General features: G+C 40.4%; 1 protein-coding gene across 1 annotated transcript in view; it reads left to right on the top strand.

Moving 5' to 3' along the window:
- epx (eosinophil peroxidase) overlaps positions 1–13,877 on the top strand; it is a 28,271-nt gene extending 14,394 nt beyond the window's left edge. The window contains exons 9-17 of the mRNA XM_042321667.1: positions 172–430; positions 4,652–4,822; positions 6,478–6,540; positions 6,783–6,957; positions 7,988–8,199; positions 8,907–9,071; positions 9,206–9,289; positions 12,372–12,474; positions 12,727–13,877. Coding sequence (XP_042177601.1) covers positions 172–430; positions 4,652–4,822; positions 6,478–6,540; positions 6,783–6,957; positions 7,988–8,199; positions 8,907–9,071; positions 9,206–9,289; positions 12,372–12,474; positions 12,727–12,781 — 1,287 coding nt within the window. The 3' untranslated portion in view covers positions 12,782–13,877. The remainder of the gene's footprint in view (positions 1–171; positions 431–4,651; positions 4,823–6,477; positions 6,541–6,782; positions 6,958–7,987; positions 8,200–8,906; positions 9,072–9,205; positions 9,290–12,371; positions 12,475–12,726) is intronic.
- Positions 13,878–18,005: the final 4,128 nt, after the last annotated feature.

Genomic DNA, 18,005 nt, shown 5'->3' with positions numbered 1-18,005 from the left:
ACCTGGGATCACTATCAGAATACTGCCTCACCCCTGATCTCCTCCTCCCTCAGATACTGACCTGGGATCACTATTAGAATAGTGCCTCACCCCTGATCTCCTCCTCCCTCAGATACTGACCTGGGAGCACTATTAGAATACTACCTCACCCCTGATCTCCTCCTCCCTCAGATACTGACCTGGGAGCACTACTTGCCCAGGGTCCTGGGTGAGACCCCCACCTCCCTCCTGATGCCTCCGTACAAGGGCTACGACCCTGAGATTGACCCCAGCATCGCTAACGTCTTCTCAGCCGCCGCCTTCCGCTTTGCCCACGTCACCGTGCAGCCAATGGTGGCCCGCCTGGGCCCCGGGTACAGCCTCGCCCCACAGCACCCACCTCTGCCCCTACACCACTCCCTCTTCGCATCCTGGAGGGTCGTACAGGAGGGTGAGACGTTTTAAATTACGGCCCGGTTTCCCGGACATAGATTAAGGCTAGAACTGGACTAAAAAGCATTCTCAATAGAAATGATCCATTGAAATAGGGCCAGTTTCCCGGATCCAGATTAAGCCTACTGCTGGACTGAAAACCTAATGTTTTTAGCAGATGCCCGGAGAGACTTAAAAGCAGTGCATTAAACAAAAGTAAGTAAAATGACCACATACAGTGAGCTCCAATAGTATTGGGACAGGGTATTTATTTGTTGTTGTTTTGGCTCTGTACTCCGGCACTTTGGTATGAAATGATACAGTGACTATGAGGTTAAAGTGCAGACTGTCAGCTTTAATTTGAGGGTATTTTGATCCCAATAGGGTGAAAATTACATCACTTTTTATACATCGTCCCCCCATTTTAGGAGACTAAAAGTATTGGGCCAAATTCACTTAACATGTGTATTAAAGTAGGACAAAGTATTTGGTCCCATATTCATAGCATGCAATGATTACATCAAGCTTGTGACAACACATTTGTTGGATACATTTGCTGTTTATTTTGGATGTGTTCCAGATTATTTTGTACCCAATAGAAATGAATGGTAAATAATGTATTGTCATTTTGGAGTCACTGTTATTGTGAATAACAATAGAATATGTTTATCGGCCTCCCGAGTGGCGCAGCGGTCTAAGGCACTACAGACCCAGGGAGGGTTTGGCCGGTGGCGGGGGTGGGTGGGGCTTTACTTGGCTCTTTGTGCTCTAGCGACTCCTTGTGGTGGGCCAGGCGCCTGCAGGCTGACATTGGTCATCAGTTGAATGGTGTTTCCTCCGACACATTGGTGCAGCTTCTGAGTTATGTGGGTGGGTGTTAAGAAGCGTGGCTTGGCGGGTCATGTTTCGGAGGAAGCATGACTCGACCTTCACCTCCTAAGCCCGTTGGGGAGTTGCAGCGAAGAGGCGACTCTGAGATGCTGGCCTTCTAGGCAATCTTCCTCTGTCCAGTGTCTGTGTTCTTTTTCTCCATCTTAATATTTTATTTTTATTGGCCAGTCTGCGATATGGCTTTTTCTTTGCAACTCTGCCTAGAAGGTCAGCATCCCGGAGTCGCCTCTTCACTGTTGACGTTGAGACTGGTGTTTTGCGGGTACTATTTAATGAAGCTGCCAGTTGAGGACTTGTGAGGCATGTTTCTCAGACTAGACACTCTAATGTACTTGTCATCTTGCTCAGTTGTGCACCGGGGGCTCCCACTCCTCTTTCTATTCTGGTTAGAGCCAGATTACGCTGTTCTGTGAAGGGAGTAGTGCACAGCGTTGTACGAGATCTTCAGTTTCTTGGCAATTTCTCGCCTGGAATAGCCTTCATTTCTCAGAACAAGAATAGACTGACAAGTTTCAGAGGACAGTTCTTTGCTTCTGGTCATTTTGAGCCTGTAATCAAACCCACAAATGCAGATACTCAACTAGTCTAAAGGACAGTTTTTTTGCTTCTTTAGTCAGAACAACAGTTTTCAGCTGTGCTAACATAATTGCAAAAGGGCTTTCTAATGATCAATTAGCCTTTTTAAAACGATAAACTTGGATTAGCTAACACAACATGCCATTGGACCACAGGAGTGATGGTTGCTGATAATGGGCCTCTGTACGCCTATGTAGATATTACATAGAAAATAATATTTGTTTCCAGCTACAATAGTCATTTACAACATTAACAACGTCCACACTGTGTTTCTGATCTATTTGATGTCATTTTAATGGACAAAAATGTTTGCTTTTCTTTCAAAAACAAGGACATTTCTAAGTGATAATATTACTTAGAAATATTACTTTTATAAATGCCTCATGAGCTTAGTTCATTGGTATCACCTCATCAGAAACCCAAATATATACAGTTGAAGTTTACATATAATTAGGTTGGAGACATTACAACATGTTTTTCAACCTCTCCACAAATGTCTTGTTAACAAACTATAGTTTTGGGAAGTCGGTTAGGACATCTACTTTGTGCATGACACAAGTCATTTTTCCAACAATTGTTTAGAGACAGATTATTTTACTTATAATTCACTGTATCACAATTCCAGTGGGTCAGAAGTTTACATGCACTAAGTTGACTGTGCCTTTAAACAGCTTGGAAAATTCCAGAAAATTATGTCATGGCTTTAGAAGCTTCTGATAGGCTAATTGACATCATTTGAATCAATTGGAGGTGTACCTGTGGATGTATTTCAAGGCCTACCTTCAAACTCACTGCCTCTTTGCTTGACATCATGGGAAAATCAAAAGAAATCAGACAAGACCTCAGAAAAAAATTGTAGACCTCCACAAGCCTGGTTCATCCTTGGGAGCAATTTCCAAATGCCTGAAGGTACCACGTCCATCTGTACACACAATAGTACGCAAGTATAAACACCATGGGACCACGCAGCCGCCATAACGCTCAGGAAGGAGACGTGTTCTGTCTCCTAGAGATGAACGTACTTTGGTGCGAAAAGTGTAAATCAATCCCAGAACAACAGCAAAGGACCTTGTGAAGATGCTGGAGGAAACAGGTACAAAATGATCTATATCCACAGTAAAACGAGTCCTATATCAACATAACCTGAAAGGCCGCTCAGCAAGGAGGAAGCCACTGCTCCAAAACCGCCATAAAAAAGCCAGACTACGGTTTGCAACTGCACATGGGGACAAAGATTGTACTTTTTGGAGAAATGTCCTCTGGTCTGATGAAACAAAAATAGAACTGTTTGGCCATAATGACCATCGTTATGTTTGGAGGAAAAGGGGGAGGCTTACAAGCCAAAGAACACCATCCCAACCGTGAAGCACGGGGGTGGCAGCATCATGTTGTGGGGGTGCTTTGCTGCAGGAGGGACTGGTCCACTTCACAAAATAGATGGCATCATGAGCAAGGAAAATCAAGCATACATCCAAAGTTGTGGCAAAATGGCTTAAGGACAACAAAGTCAAGGTATTGGAATGGCCATCACAAAGCCCTAACCTCAATCCCATAGAAAATGTGTGGGCAGAACTGAAAAAGCGTGTGCGAGCAAGAAGGCCTACAAACCTGACTCAGTTACATCAGCTCTGTCAGGAGGAATGGGCCAAAATTCACCCAACTTATTGTGGAAAGCTTGTGTAAGGCTACCCGAAACGTTTGACCCATGTTAAACAATTTAAAAGCAATGCTACCAAATACTAATTGAGCGTATGTAAACTTCTGACCCACTGGGAATGTGATAAAATAAATAAAAGCTGAAATAAATATTTCTCTATACAATTATTCTGACATTTCACATTCTTAAAATAAAGTGGTGATCCTAACTGACCTAAGACAGGGAATTTTTTCTAGGATTAAATGTCAGGAATTGTGAAAAACTGAGTTTAAATGCATTTGGCTAAGGTGTATGTAAACTTCTGACTTCACCTGTATATACCTGTGTGTATATATGTTTATTTTTTATTTTTAATACATTTGCCAAAATGTCTAAAAAACAGTTTTTTGCTTTGCCATCATGGGTATTGTGTGATGATGAGGAAAAATAATATTTAATGCATTTTAGAATAAGGCTGTAATGTAACAAAATGTGAAAGAAGTCAAGGGATCTGAATACTTTGAATGTACTGTATATTCTACACTGTATATATGGGGGATTGGAAATGATGCAGACAATGACATGGATGGAAGTCTGCATTATTAAACCTCTCTCATCTCTCTCCCCTCACCTCTCCTCCTCTCTCTCCCCCCAACTCTCATCTCTCTCCCCCACCTCTATCCCCCCACCTCTCTCATCTCTCTCCCCCACTTCTCCCCACCTCTCTCCTCTCTCTTTCTCCTCTCTCTCTCTCTCTCTCTCTCTCTCTCTCTCTCCCACTTCTCCCCCACCTCTCTCCTCTCTCTCCCTGCCTCTCTCCCACATCTCTCTCCCACATCTCTCACCTCTCCCCAACTCTCTCTCCCTGCCACTCTCTCACCTCTCTCCCACCCCTGTCCTCACGTCTCTTCCACCTCGCTCCTCTCTCTCCCCCACCTCTCTTCTCTCTCTCCCTCACCTCTTTTCACCTCTCTCCTCTCTCTTCCACCTCTCTCCTCTCTCTCTCTCCCCCACCTCTCTCCTCTCTCTCTCCCCCACCTCTCTCCTCACCTCTCTCCCTCACCTCTTTTCACCTCGCTCCTCTCTCTCTCCCACCTCTCTCCTCTCTCTCTCCCACCTCTATCCCACCTCTCTCAGGTGGTATAGACCCAGTACTGCGTGGCCTCCTCCTTTCCCCAGCCAAGCTCCAGATGCCAGGCCAGATGATGGTTGAGGAGCTAACTGAGAGACTGTTCCAGGCCCAGGGTGGGATGCCACTAGACCTGGGTGCCCTCAACCTGCAGCGGGGTCGAGACCACGGCCTGCCTGGTAATATTAGTACTATATTACTATATTATATAGAACATGGCCTGCCTGGTAATATTAGTACTATATTATATAGACCACGGCCTGCCTGGTAATATTAGTACTATATTACTATATTATATAGACCACGGCCTGCCTGGTAATATTAGTACTATATTACTATATTATATAGAACATGGCCTGCCTGGTAGTATTAATACTATGTTACTATATTATATAGACCATGGCCGGCCTGGTAATATTAGTACTATATTATTATACTACAATACTATATTAGTACAGGCCTACCTGGTCCCTGCTGGTTATATTAAACAGTATACAGTACTTATAGTATACTCTCAAACTCACATGTTAGAAGATGGCCCAACTGGAAGTATCCTTGTTCTCAAACTCACATGTTAGAAGATGGCCCAACTGGAAGTATCCTTGTTCTCAAACTCACATGTTAGAAGATGGCCCAACTGGAAGTATCCTTGTTCTCAAACTCACATGTTAGAAGATGGCCCAACTGGAAGTATCCTTGTTCTCAAACTCACATGTTAGAAGATGGCCCAACTGGAAGTATCCTTGTTCTCAAACTCGCATGTTAGAAGATGGCCCAACTGGAAGTATCCTTGTTTTCAAACTCACATGTTAGAAGATGGCCCAACTGGAAGTATCCTTGTTCTCAAACTCACATGTTAGAAGATGGCCCAACTGGAAGTATCCTTGTTCTCAAACTCACATGTTAGAAGATGGCCCAACTGGAAGTATCCTTGTTCTCAAACTCACATGTTAGAAGATGGCCCAACTGGAAGTATCCTTGTTCTCAAACTCACATGTTAGAAGATGGCCCAACTGGAAGTATCCTTGTTCTCAAACTCACATGTTAGAAGATGGCCCAACTGGAAGTATCCTTGTTCTCAAACTCACATGTTAGAAGATGGCCCAACTGGAAGTATCCTTGTTCTCAAACTCACATGTTAGAAGATGGCCCAACTGGAAGTATCCTTGTTCTCAAACTCACATGTTAGAAGATGGCCCAACTGGAAGTATCCTTGTTCTCAAACTCACATGTTAGAAGATGGCCCAACTGGAAGTATCCTTGTTCTCAAACTCACATGTTAGAAGATGGCCCAACTGGAAGTATCCTTGTTCTCAAACTCACATGTTAGAAGATGGCCCAACTGGAAGTATCCTTGTTCTCAAACTCACATGTTAGAAGATGGCCCAACTGGAAGTATCCTTGTTCTCAAACTCACATGTTAGAAGATGGCCCAACTGGAAGTATCCTTGTTCTCAAACTCACATGTTAGAAGATGGCCCAACTGGAAGTATCCTTGTTCTCAAACTCACATGTTAGAAGATGGCCCAACTGGAAGTATCCTTGTTTATCAAACTCACATGTTAGAAGATGGCCCAACTGGAAGTATCCTTGTTCTCAAACTCACATGTTAGAAGATGGCCCAACTGGAAGTATCCTTGTTCTCAAACTCACATGTTAGAAGATGGCCCAACTGGAAGTATCCTTGTTCTCAAACTCACATATTAGAAGATGGCCCAAATGGAAGTATCCTTGTTGTTGTTTTATTATCCATTTATTTTCTTCATTCTTCTACCCCTCTTCTTCTTCTATTCCCTCCATCAATCTCTCCTTCCCCTACTTCCTGCTCTACCAGGTTACAGCTCGTGGCGTGGGCTCTGTGGCCTCTCTGTTCCCAACACCACCTCTGACCTTGCAGGTAGATAAACAGAATACATGATCATTATAAAAAATAAAAAATACATTCTAGCCAATCTCATTGAGAACTTGTTTTCATATTTGTATACAATGCTCTTGTTTTCCTTGTGGTCCTCATAATTCCTAACACATACGTGTATACAATGCACCATACTACATTTAAAACCACAAAGGATAATATAGGGGGAAAAAAATGTGTTCCAACGTATTTCCATCACGTTTGTCTGACCTCTGACCTGGCAGGTATCCTGGGTAACCCTGGTCTGGCTGAGAAGTTCCTGTTGTTGTACGGGACGTCCCAGAACATCGACGTATGGGTGGGGGCCATCTCAGAGCCTCCTCTACCTGGGGGCCGGGTGGGACCCCTCCTGGCCTGTCTACTGGCCAAGCAGTTCAGAGCACTGAGAGACGGAGACAGGTGAGATGAGATGGTGGTTTGACAATACGTGTAACAGTAAGGCTTCCATCCCTGTTCTACCCCAAACTGGGCTCCAACCTGGGACCCTCTGCACACAGCAACACTCTCAAAACGATGTGTTACAAGGTTGTGAAACACAAACGCATGTAATAACAATTAGGCTGGAATTCAATCCGATCGGCCCTTTGTGGCTATGCTCCATTTAAAGACATTGTTACCGCTGTCGCAGAGATCACAGTCTAATTAAATGCTCAAAATGCCGGGTCAATCAGAAATTACCTTTAAATGTGACCTGCGCTGCAACGCGGATCGTCCTCAGACCGGATTGAGTCCTGGCCTTAAGACGAGGGTTTGCAATATAAATTGTTTGAATGAGTAAATTGTATATTGATCATTTCCAAAAATACATGAATCTTATGACCATCTACACTGAGTTTACAAAACATTAAGAACACCTGCTCTTTTCATGACACAGACTGACCAGGTGAATCCAGGTGAAAGCTATGATCCCTTATCGATGTCACCTGTTAAATCCACTTCAAATCCGTGTAGATGAAGGAGGAGGAGACAGGTGGTTAAAGAAGGATTTTTAAGCCTTGAGACAATTGAGACATGGATTGTGTATGTGTGCCATTCAGAGGGCGAATGGGCAAGACAAAATATTTAAGTGCCTTTGAACCGGGTATGGTAGTAGGTGCCAGGCGCACCGGTTTCAGTGTCAAGAACTTCAACGCTGCTGGGTTTTTCACGCTCAACAGTTTCCCATGTGTATCAAGAATGGTCCACCAAGCCAAGTTGACAACTGTGGGAAGCATTGGAGTCAACATGGACCAGCATCCCTGTGGAAGGCTTTCCACAGCGAACTGAGGCTGTTCTGAGGGCAAAAGGGGGTGCAACTCAAAATTAGGAAGGTGTTCCCTAATGATTTGTACACTCAGTGTATGTCTGAGATGCTGCCCACCCAATGTGTCTGTTTTGAATCGGCCCTACAGTATGTCTGCCTACCCAGTAACCTCTCCCCCTCTGTCAGGTTCTGGTGGGAGAGAGAGGCTGTGTTCACCAGCACCCAGAGAGCACAGCTTCACACCGTGTCCCTGTCACGTATCATCTGTGACAACACGCACATCACACGTGTTCCCTCCGACCCATTCAGCCGTACGGTCAGCCCAGAAGACATGCTGGCCTGCAGCCACCCCCTCATCCCTCACCTTAACCTCTCTGCCTGGAAGGAGCCTGACACAGGTACTATTCTCCTAACCCTCATCCCTCACCTTAACCTCTCTGCCTGGAAGGAGCCGGACACAGGTACTATTCTCCTAACCCTCATCCCTCACCTTAACCTCTCTGTCTGGATGGAACAGGTACTGTTCTCCTAACCCTCATCCCTCACCTTAACCTCTCTGCCTGGAAGGAGCCGGACACAGGTACTATTCTCCTAACCCTCATCCCTCACCTTAACCTCTCTGTCTGGATGGAACAGGTACTATTCTCCTAACCCTCATCCCTCACCTTAACTTCTCTGATTGGATGTAACCAGACACAGGTAGAGAAAGAGGGAGGGGAAAGATATAGATTGGACATGGAGTCAGTAAAGGAATCTAGCAACTACATGGTATGCAAGATACGTGTATTTAGTAGATCAGGGATTCTGTGCAGCCTTGCTCAGGCCGCTCCTCTCCAACAGACTTTCATCTGACCTCCTCAGGTGTGGTCCAGTCCCCAGGTTACAGACAGGCTTCTCTCTACTGTGACCTCATCATCATTAGGTTATCACTGTACTTACCCCCCCCCTTCCTCCCTCCCTCCTCCCTCCTCCCCCTTCCCTCCCCCCCCTTCTCCCTCTCTCCCCCCCTTCTCCCTCTCTCCTCCCCCTTCCTCCCTCCCTCCCCCCTTCGTCTTCCTCCCTCCCTCATCCTCCTCCCTCCTTCCTCCCCCTTCCTCCCTCCCAGATCCCAGTTGTGGTCCAATCCCCAGGTTACAGTCAGGCTTCTCTCTGCTCTGTGACTCCGTCATCTACTACCAGTGTGGTCCAGGCTATCAGCTGATTGGTCCATCCTCTGTGACCTGTGACCCCAACAGCTATCAATGGAGTCCTGCTCCCCCAATCTGCCACGGTAGGGAGTGGGCTGGAGGGGTGTGTGTGTGTGTGTGTGTGTGTGTGTGTGTGTGTGTGGGAGAGAGATTTTAATTAAGGCACTACAGTCGACATGCATGTCTTTAGTTTTGTATTCTGACTGATTTGCTGTAGATGTCGATGAGTGTGCCGATCAGCCAACCCCGTGCCCCCAAAACACGGACTGCCTCAACACACCCGGGTCATATATGTGCACAGGTAGGAAATTCTATACATCTATAAATCTATATAATCTATTCATACTATACATTCTATACAACTATATAATATATTCATACTATACATCTATATAATCTATTCATACTATACATCTATATAATCTATACATCCATATAATCTATTCATACTATACATCTATATAATCTATACATCCATATAATCTATTCATACTATACATCTATATAATCTATTCATACTATACATCTATATAATCTATTCATACTATACATCTATATAATCTATACATCCATATAATCTATTCATACTATACATCTATATAATCTATTCATACTATACATCTATATAATCTATACATCCATATAATCTATTCATACTATACATCTATATAATCTATTCATACTATACATACAATCTATTCATACTATACATCTATATAATCTATACATCTATATAATCTATTCATACTATACATCTATATAATCTATTCATACTATACATCTATATAATCTATACATCTATATAATCTATTCATACTATACATCTATATAATCTATACATCTATATAATCTATTCATACTATACATCTATATAATCTATTCATACTATACATCTATATAATCTATTCATTCTATACATCTATATAAACTATATATCTATATAATCTATGTCTATACATTATACACGTCTATAATCGAAACATTCTACACATCTATACATTATATACGTCTACATTATAAACATCTATACATTATAAACATCAATACATTATAAACATCTATACATTATAAACATCTATACATTATATACATCTATACATTATAAACATCTATACATTATAAACATCAATACATTATAAACATCTATACATTATAAACATCTATACATTATATACATCTATACATTATAAACATCTATACATTATAAACATCAATACATTAGAAACATCTATACATTATAAACATCTATACATTATATACATCTATACATTATAAACATCTATACATCTTCTATGCATTCTATACATCTTCAATAAATTCTACACTTCTTATAATGTGTCTGACCATCAGATGTTAGTCAATACTAATGTGTCTGACCATCAGATGTTAGTCAATACTAATGTCTGACCATCAGATGTTAGTCAATATTAATGTGTCTGACCATCAGATGTTAGTCAATACTAATGTGTCTGACCATCAGATGTTAGTCAATACTAATGTGTCTGACCATCAGATGTTAGTCAATACAGATGTGTCTGACCATCACATGTTAGTCAATACTAATGTGTCTGACCATCAGATGTTAGTCAATACTAATGTGTCTGACCATCAGATGTTAGTCAATACTAATGTGTCTGACCATCACATGTTAGTCAATACTAATGTCTGACCATCAGATGTTAGTCAATATTAATGTGTCTGACCATCAGATGTTAGTCAATACTAATGTGTCTGACCATCAGATGTTAGTCAATACTAATGTGTCTGACCATCAAATGTTAGTCAATACTAATGTGTCTGACCATCAGATGTTAGTCAATACTAATGTGTCTGACCATCAGATGTTAGTCAATACTAATGTGTCTGACCATCAGATGTTAGTCAATACTAATGTGTCTGACCATCACATGTTAGTCAATACTAATGTCTGACCATCAGATGTTAGTCAATACTAATGTCTGACCATCAGATGTTAGTCAATACTAATGTGTCTGACCATCAGATGTTAGTCAATACTAATGTGTCTGACCATCAGATGTTAGTCAATACTAATGTGTCTGACCATCACATGTTAGTCAATACTAATGTCTGACCATCAGATGTTAGTCAATACTAATGTGTCTGACCATCAGATGTTAGTCAATACTAATGTGTCTGACCATCAGATGTTAGTCAATACTAATGTGTCTGACCATCAGATGTTAGTCAATACAGATGTGTCTGACCATCACATGTTAGTCAATACTAATGTGTCTGACCATCAGATGTTAGTCAATACTAATGTGTCTGACCATCAGATGTTAGTCAATACTAATGTGTCTGACCATCAGATGTTAGTCAATACTAATGTGTCTGACCATCAGATGTTAGTCAATACTAATGTGTCTGACCATCACATGTTAGTCAATACTAATGTCTGACCATCAGATGTTAGTCAATACTAATGTGTCTGACCATCAGATGTTAGTCAATACTAATGTGTCTGACCATCAGATGTTAGTCAATACTAATGTGTCTGACCATCACATGTTAGTCAATACTAATGTGTCTGACCATCAGATGTTAGTCAATACTAATGTGTCTGACCATCACATGTTAGTCAATACTAATGTGTCTGACCATCACATGTTAGTCAATACTAATGTGTCTGACCATCACGTTAGTCAATACTAATGTGTCTGACCATCAGATGTTAGTCAATACTAATGTGTCTGACCATCAGATGTTAGTCAATACTAATGTGTCTGACCATCACATGTTAGTCAATACTAATGTGTCTGACCATCAGATGTTAGTCAATACAGATGTGTCTGACCATCAGATGTTAGTCAATACAGATGTGTCTGACCATCAGATGTTAGTCAATACAGATGTGTCTGACCATCAGATGTTAGTCAATACAGATGTGTCTGACCATCAGATGTTAGTCAATACTAATGTGTCTGACCATCAGATGTTAGTCAATACTAATGTGTCTGACCATCAGATGTTAGTCAATACTAATGTGTCTGACCATCAGATGTTAGTCAATACAGATGTGTCTGACCATCACATGTTAGTCAATACTAATGTGTCTGACCATCAGATGTTAGTCAATACTAATGTCTGACCATCAGATGTTAGTCAATACTAATGTCTGACCATCAGATGTTAGTCAATACAGATGTGTCTGACCATCACATGTTAGTCAATACTAATGTGTCTGACCATCAGATGTTAGTCAATACTAATGTGTCTGACCATCAGATGTTAGTCAATACTAATGTCTGACCATCATAAATTACTTTTTTATATTTGGCAACACTTTAGTACTACAGATTGAAGAGAGTCCTTAATAAACATATGAACAAGTGTTTGTTTTGTTTGTTTGTGGTGTGTTCCAGACCTGGACCTGTCCTCCCTGTCTACAGTCTCTGTAATCTCTGCAGTAATAGCTGTGGTTGGTGGTGTGGCCATCTTGTTTGTGATACTGACCTGTTGTAGAAGGTACGTCGTTATTATAATGTTCAGGTGATAACGGCCATTGTAATGTATCAGGGTTGGGGTTAATTTCATAATGTCCTTGTCAATTCAGGAAGTAAACTGAAATACGATGTCTTATTTCATTCATTGAAAAGTATAACTTACTTAAAAATGTTTTATTGAAATTAAATTGACCCCAATCCTGGTAGATGTTGCTTAACAAACGTTATGTAACATTTCAAAAACAGTATTTCTGTTTTTTTTATATTCTTGCAGGTATTTTCCAAAGAAGCCAGAACTGATAAACGGAACTGATAAACGGAACCGATAAACAGCGGTTGCTGTAAGAGGGACAGATAACCAAGAGACACCTCTGGAAATGTAGTCCTTAACATATTTTATTACATTTTAGTATTTTGTTTTTAAAAATGTGACATATATCCTAAAAGTATACACTTGACTGTGTTGATATTAAAACGTAACTTCAGATTATTTGTTGGATAATAACCTGAAAATAAGAAATAACTGAATTGTAAACCCTGTTTTAGACCACAGTCACATTATATATATAAAACCTCAAAAGGTCTGACTCAAAGTACACAAAGTACTTCGCTGTACTTGGTACATATGTCCCGCCGTACAGTATTTGGACAGTGACCATTTTCTGTTGTTGTAGTTCTGTTAAGTGACAAAAAAATGACGCAATACATTATTTATCATTTTAATTTCTATTGGCCACAAAAAAAAAATCTGAAACCAAAACAAACAGCAACTAGTTTAAGTTACAAGCTTGTCGTTTGTAATTGTGTGATAGAAATTTTATACTAAACTTTTCACTACTTTAATACACATAAGTGAATTTGTCTCAATACTTTTGGTTGCCTAAAAGTTCAAATGTACAAAAAGTGCTGCAATTTCTAAACAGTTGACCTGAAAATACCCTGGAATTAAAGCTGGCAGTCGGCACTGAAATCCAAAGTGCTGGAGTACAGAGCCAAAACAACACATGTGTCACTGTACAAATGGATATCAGTGTATTTGTCTGTTCTAGTCCACGTGTTTGAAGCTCATAAACCTGAACAAGCTAACAGCATTAAAAGGGTGTTACACATTTTTTTTGTAATATATATGTTTTGTCATCACATACCATGGATAGGTGCAGTGAAATGTGTTGTTTTACAGCGTCAGCCATAGTAGTACGGCACCCCTGGAGCAAAGTAGGGTTAAGTGCCTTGCTCAAGGGCACGTCGACAGATTTTTCACCTTGTCGGTTCAGGTATTTGAACCAGATAATATTCGGGAAGAAACACGTGTTCATTTCGCTACACTCGCATTAACATCTGCTAACCATGTGTATGGGACAAATAATTTTGATTTGTTAAAAAATTGATTCTTCTTAGTATTCTTCTTGGTATTAGTATTCTCAGTATTCTTCTTAGTATTAGTATTCTCAGTATTCTTCTCAGTATTAGTATTCTTCTTAGTATTAGTATTCTCAGTATTCTTCTTAGTATTAGTATTCTCAGTATTCTTCTTAGTATTAGTATTCTCAGTATTCTTCTTAGTATTAGTATACTCAGTATTCTTCTCAGTATTAGTATTCTTAGTATTCTCAGTATTCTTCTTAGTATTAGTATTCTCAGTATTCTTCTTAGTAGTAGTATTCTCAGTATTCTTCTCAGTATTAGTATTCTCAGTATTCTTCTCAGTATTCTTCTTAGTAGTAGTATTCTCAGTATTCTTCTTAGTATTAGTATTCTCAGTATTCTTCTTAGTAGTAGTATTCTCAGTATTCTTCTTAGTATTAGTATTCTCAGTATTCTTCTCAGTATTAGTATTCTTCTCAGTATTAGTATTCTCAGTATTCTTCTTAGTATTAGTATTCTCAGTATTCTTCTTAGTATTAGTATTCTCAGTATTCTTCTTAGTATTAGTATTCTCAGTATTCTTCTTAGTATTAGTATTCTCAGTATTCTTCTTAGTATTAGTATACTCAGTATTCTTCTCAGTATTAGTATTCTTAGTATTCTCAGTATTCTTCTTAGTATTAGTATTCTCAGTATTCTTCTTAGTATTCTTCTCAGTATTAGTATTCTCAGTATTCTTCTTAGTATTAGTATTCTCAGTATTCTTCTTAGTAGTAGTATTCTCAGTATTCTTCTCAGTATTAGTAGTCTCAGTATTCTTCTCAGTATTAGTATTCTTCTTAGTATTAGTATTCTCAGTATTCTTCTTAGTATTCTTCTCAGTATTAGTAGTCTCAGTATTCTTCTCAGTATTAGTATTCTTCTTAGTATTAGTATTCTCAGTATTCTTGGAACACATGTCCCTGTTCGGTACCTATGACAGCTTTCCTGACCGGTAACTGCCACTCTGAGAGAGACAGGTCGCGTTCCAGGCTGACTATAGGCAGCATTTAATGGTTTGCGTGTCAAATTGCTATATCATATGATCAGTCAGGCAACTGCAATGTAGTCAGTCTGGAATGCCTTCGGCCACATTTATGATTACCAGTATGTTCTTGGATCTCTGTGCCATATTCCCCTCCCTTCAAACCTGTTAAGCAACAACTGTGGGTGTGGGAGGGAGTCGGCTGGAGGCTTTTTGTATTAGCGGGTAACTAAACCATCCACTTCTTGGTAACAACCTAAATCTAGTGACCTGCCTGGGCCCTGAGGTCAAATATGTCTCTTTATTGGAAGGATTCCACAGTACATGATTTGTAGGCTACTTCAGGCAGGGCTTCTGTGGGTTAAAGCCACACTAATGCTGAGGGATTAACTTGCATTTCGGTTATTTTTCATTTTATAAACAACTAATTCACAGATGTTGGTTCAATGATTTATTTTCCTGTGACCTCAATGCACACCGTGAAGAAGTTTCTCTAGAGATTAAAAACAGATCCAGGCTGAACTGTGCGATGTAGTAGGGAGTTGTAGTTTCCAGCAGGCTAATATTCTTCATAGTTTAATCGCAGAAAACGTGGTAATTAACTACAATGACCATAATCCATTGCACACCTACTTGTCCGTTCTGTGTATATTTTATGCCTGCTACAGAAGAGACAAAAGAATGCATGATCATGAGGGGATATTGAGATGAGATGACTTGGAATTAAATAATAGTCATCAAATGTATTATACACTAACTGAAATATTTTATTATGGTAAAGTAATTGTGTTGTTACAGCATTCAACCCACATAATGCAAAGTGCATTTAATGTAAATATATATCAAAATCAATGATTCTTTAAAAATATATATATAATCGAACGGACACCAAACCGACCTCAAAAAGCACTAATCGCTCAGCACTAAGCCACGCTTTTTAATTTGCGTAAAGTGGCCAACCAAGGCACCCTAAAAAAAATGCAGGCAATGCAAGCAAATGCATCACATGGTATTTTCACATACAAATAGAACTCCGGCCTTGATCGCTGAAGTGGCGTTCCAGATCGCTTGATAGAAATGTAAAGATAACAGCCGTCTCCACTATCACGGGAACATTGCTTTTACATTTAAATCGCGCTGTAACGCTGAACTTCAGCAACACGGATTGAATAGAGCCCTTCATTTCTATGATACATTACATTAATAAAATAAAAAATGGAAACATGATTTGAGCAAATATCATTTGCCATAACTAATCATTGCAGATTCAAGAGACTATAACAGAGACAGCAGACTAGACCAGACACAACTCACTGGTCACTATATATTTACTATCAATCAGCGCAACTGTGTGACTCTTGGAGAATACGATCATACTGGTTGTTATATTGCCGGAACAAGGCAAAGATTCCGAGCTCATAAACATGACTCTCCCAACCAATCAGATCGAACCTTTCGCTAGACCCACAGTAACATCTGCTAAACACGTATGTGGCCCAATTAAAATGTTGATTTGTGTTTTTTGATCAAGCGTTTAGCTGACGCCCGCAATGCTGCTGTTTTGGCGGGGAGGGAACTGCGTTTAGAGCTGTCAAATCGGTGAGCAGTTGCTCACGAAGCCACACCCACCCCCAAGTCCAGAACGAGAAAGTATAGGCCATATAGAAATAATGACACTCAAATTGGAAATCATTCAACAAAATAATGACGTGTAGATGACATAGCACATGTTCGAAGTGGTAAACAACACTGGATTTCTCTTAATGAGACTCCGTGCAGCCAACGACAATGTCCACTTTAGGTATAATGCCGGGGGAGCTGCTTGTTGATTTCACAGCTCTTAACGCAGTTGTTCCACCTCCGACAGCGTCAAAATATCAGCTATGCGGATGTCGGCTGTAGTGGATTTGATTTGAATCGGGCCCTAAGGCTACGTTTATACAGGCAGCCCAATTCTGATGTTTTCCACAAATTGGTCTTTTGATCAATCACATCAGATCTTTTCACATCAGATCTTTTTCTGAGCTTTTAGCATGTTCTGCACAAATGACTGATGATTGGCTGAAATAAATTGATAATAAAGAAGATTGTGGGAGTTGTTTTTTTAGACTTCAGTGCAGCTTTTGATCATAACCTTTTGCTGAAAAAACTTGTGTTATGGATTTCCATCCTCTGACCTATTATGGATTGAGAGTTAACTGTCTAATAGAACACAGAGGGTTTTCATTAATGGAAGCCATGTAAATTCAGTTGACTGTGGTGTACCGCAGGGCAGCCGGTTAGGGTCATTATTGATTTCTGTTTTTACAAATGACCCTCCACTGACCTTGAATAAAATCTTTGTTTCTATGTACGTTGACAATTCAACAGTATACACATCGGCTGCAACAGTAAACTAAATAACAGACCCCTAACATAGAACTCCAGTCAGTTTTAGAATGGGTAACTAGCAATAGGCTGGTGCTGAATTATGCTTTTAGTTTTTGAGATATTTTTCTGACAAATTACCCACAGGTATTTTATTGAATAATGTGGCTATTGAGCAAGTTGAGGAGACTAAACTGCTGGGTGTAACCCTAGATAGCATGCTGTCATGGTCAAAACATAGACTCAATGGTTGCTAAAATGGGAAGAGGTCTGGCCATGATAGGGCGTTGCTCTATCAAAGTGTCAGTAACATGCATGTCAGTCTCTCCTGGCTCAAAGTTGAGGAGAGATTGACTGCATCCCTATTGGTCTTTGTGCGAGGTGTTGAAGATACCAAACTGTCTGTTCAAGCAGTAGGCACACAGTTTGGACACTCGTTGGTTCAACACAAAACATGCCACCAGAGGTCTCTTCACAGTCCCCAGGTCCAGAACAGAGGCTGGGAAACACAAAATATGAAATAGAGCCACGACTACATCAAACTCTCTGCCACCCCAGGTAACTCAAGCTAGGGGACCCCAGGTAACTCAAGCTAGGGGACCCCCAGGTAACTCAAGCTAGCAATAAAAACAGATATAATAACACCTTATGGAGGACTGTGAAGAGACACAGGTATTTTGATATCTTTGTATTGTAACCTGCGCTGTACTATGCATTAGACCTAGATACATGCCACCAGAGGTCTCTTCACAGTCCCCAGGTCCAGTGTGCCTACTGCATGTACTCATATGATAGCT

Source organism: Oncorhynchus tshawytscha, linkage group LG01 (genome assembly GCF_018296145.1).
Source record: "Oncorhynchus tshawytscha isolate Ot180627B linkage group LG01, Otsh_v2.0, whole genome shotgun sequence".
NCBI lineage: Eukaryota > Metazoa > Chordata > Actinopteri > Salmoniformes > Salmonidae > Oncorhynchus > Oncorhynchus tshawytscha.
This window is presented reverse-complemented; position numbering and strand designations above follow the sequence as displayed.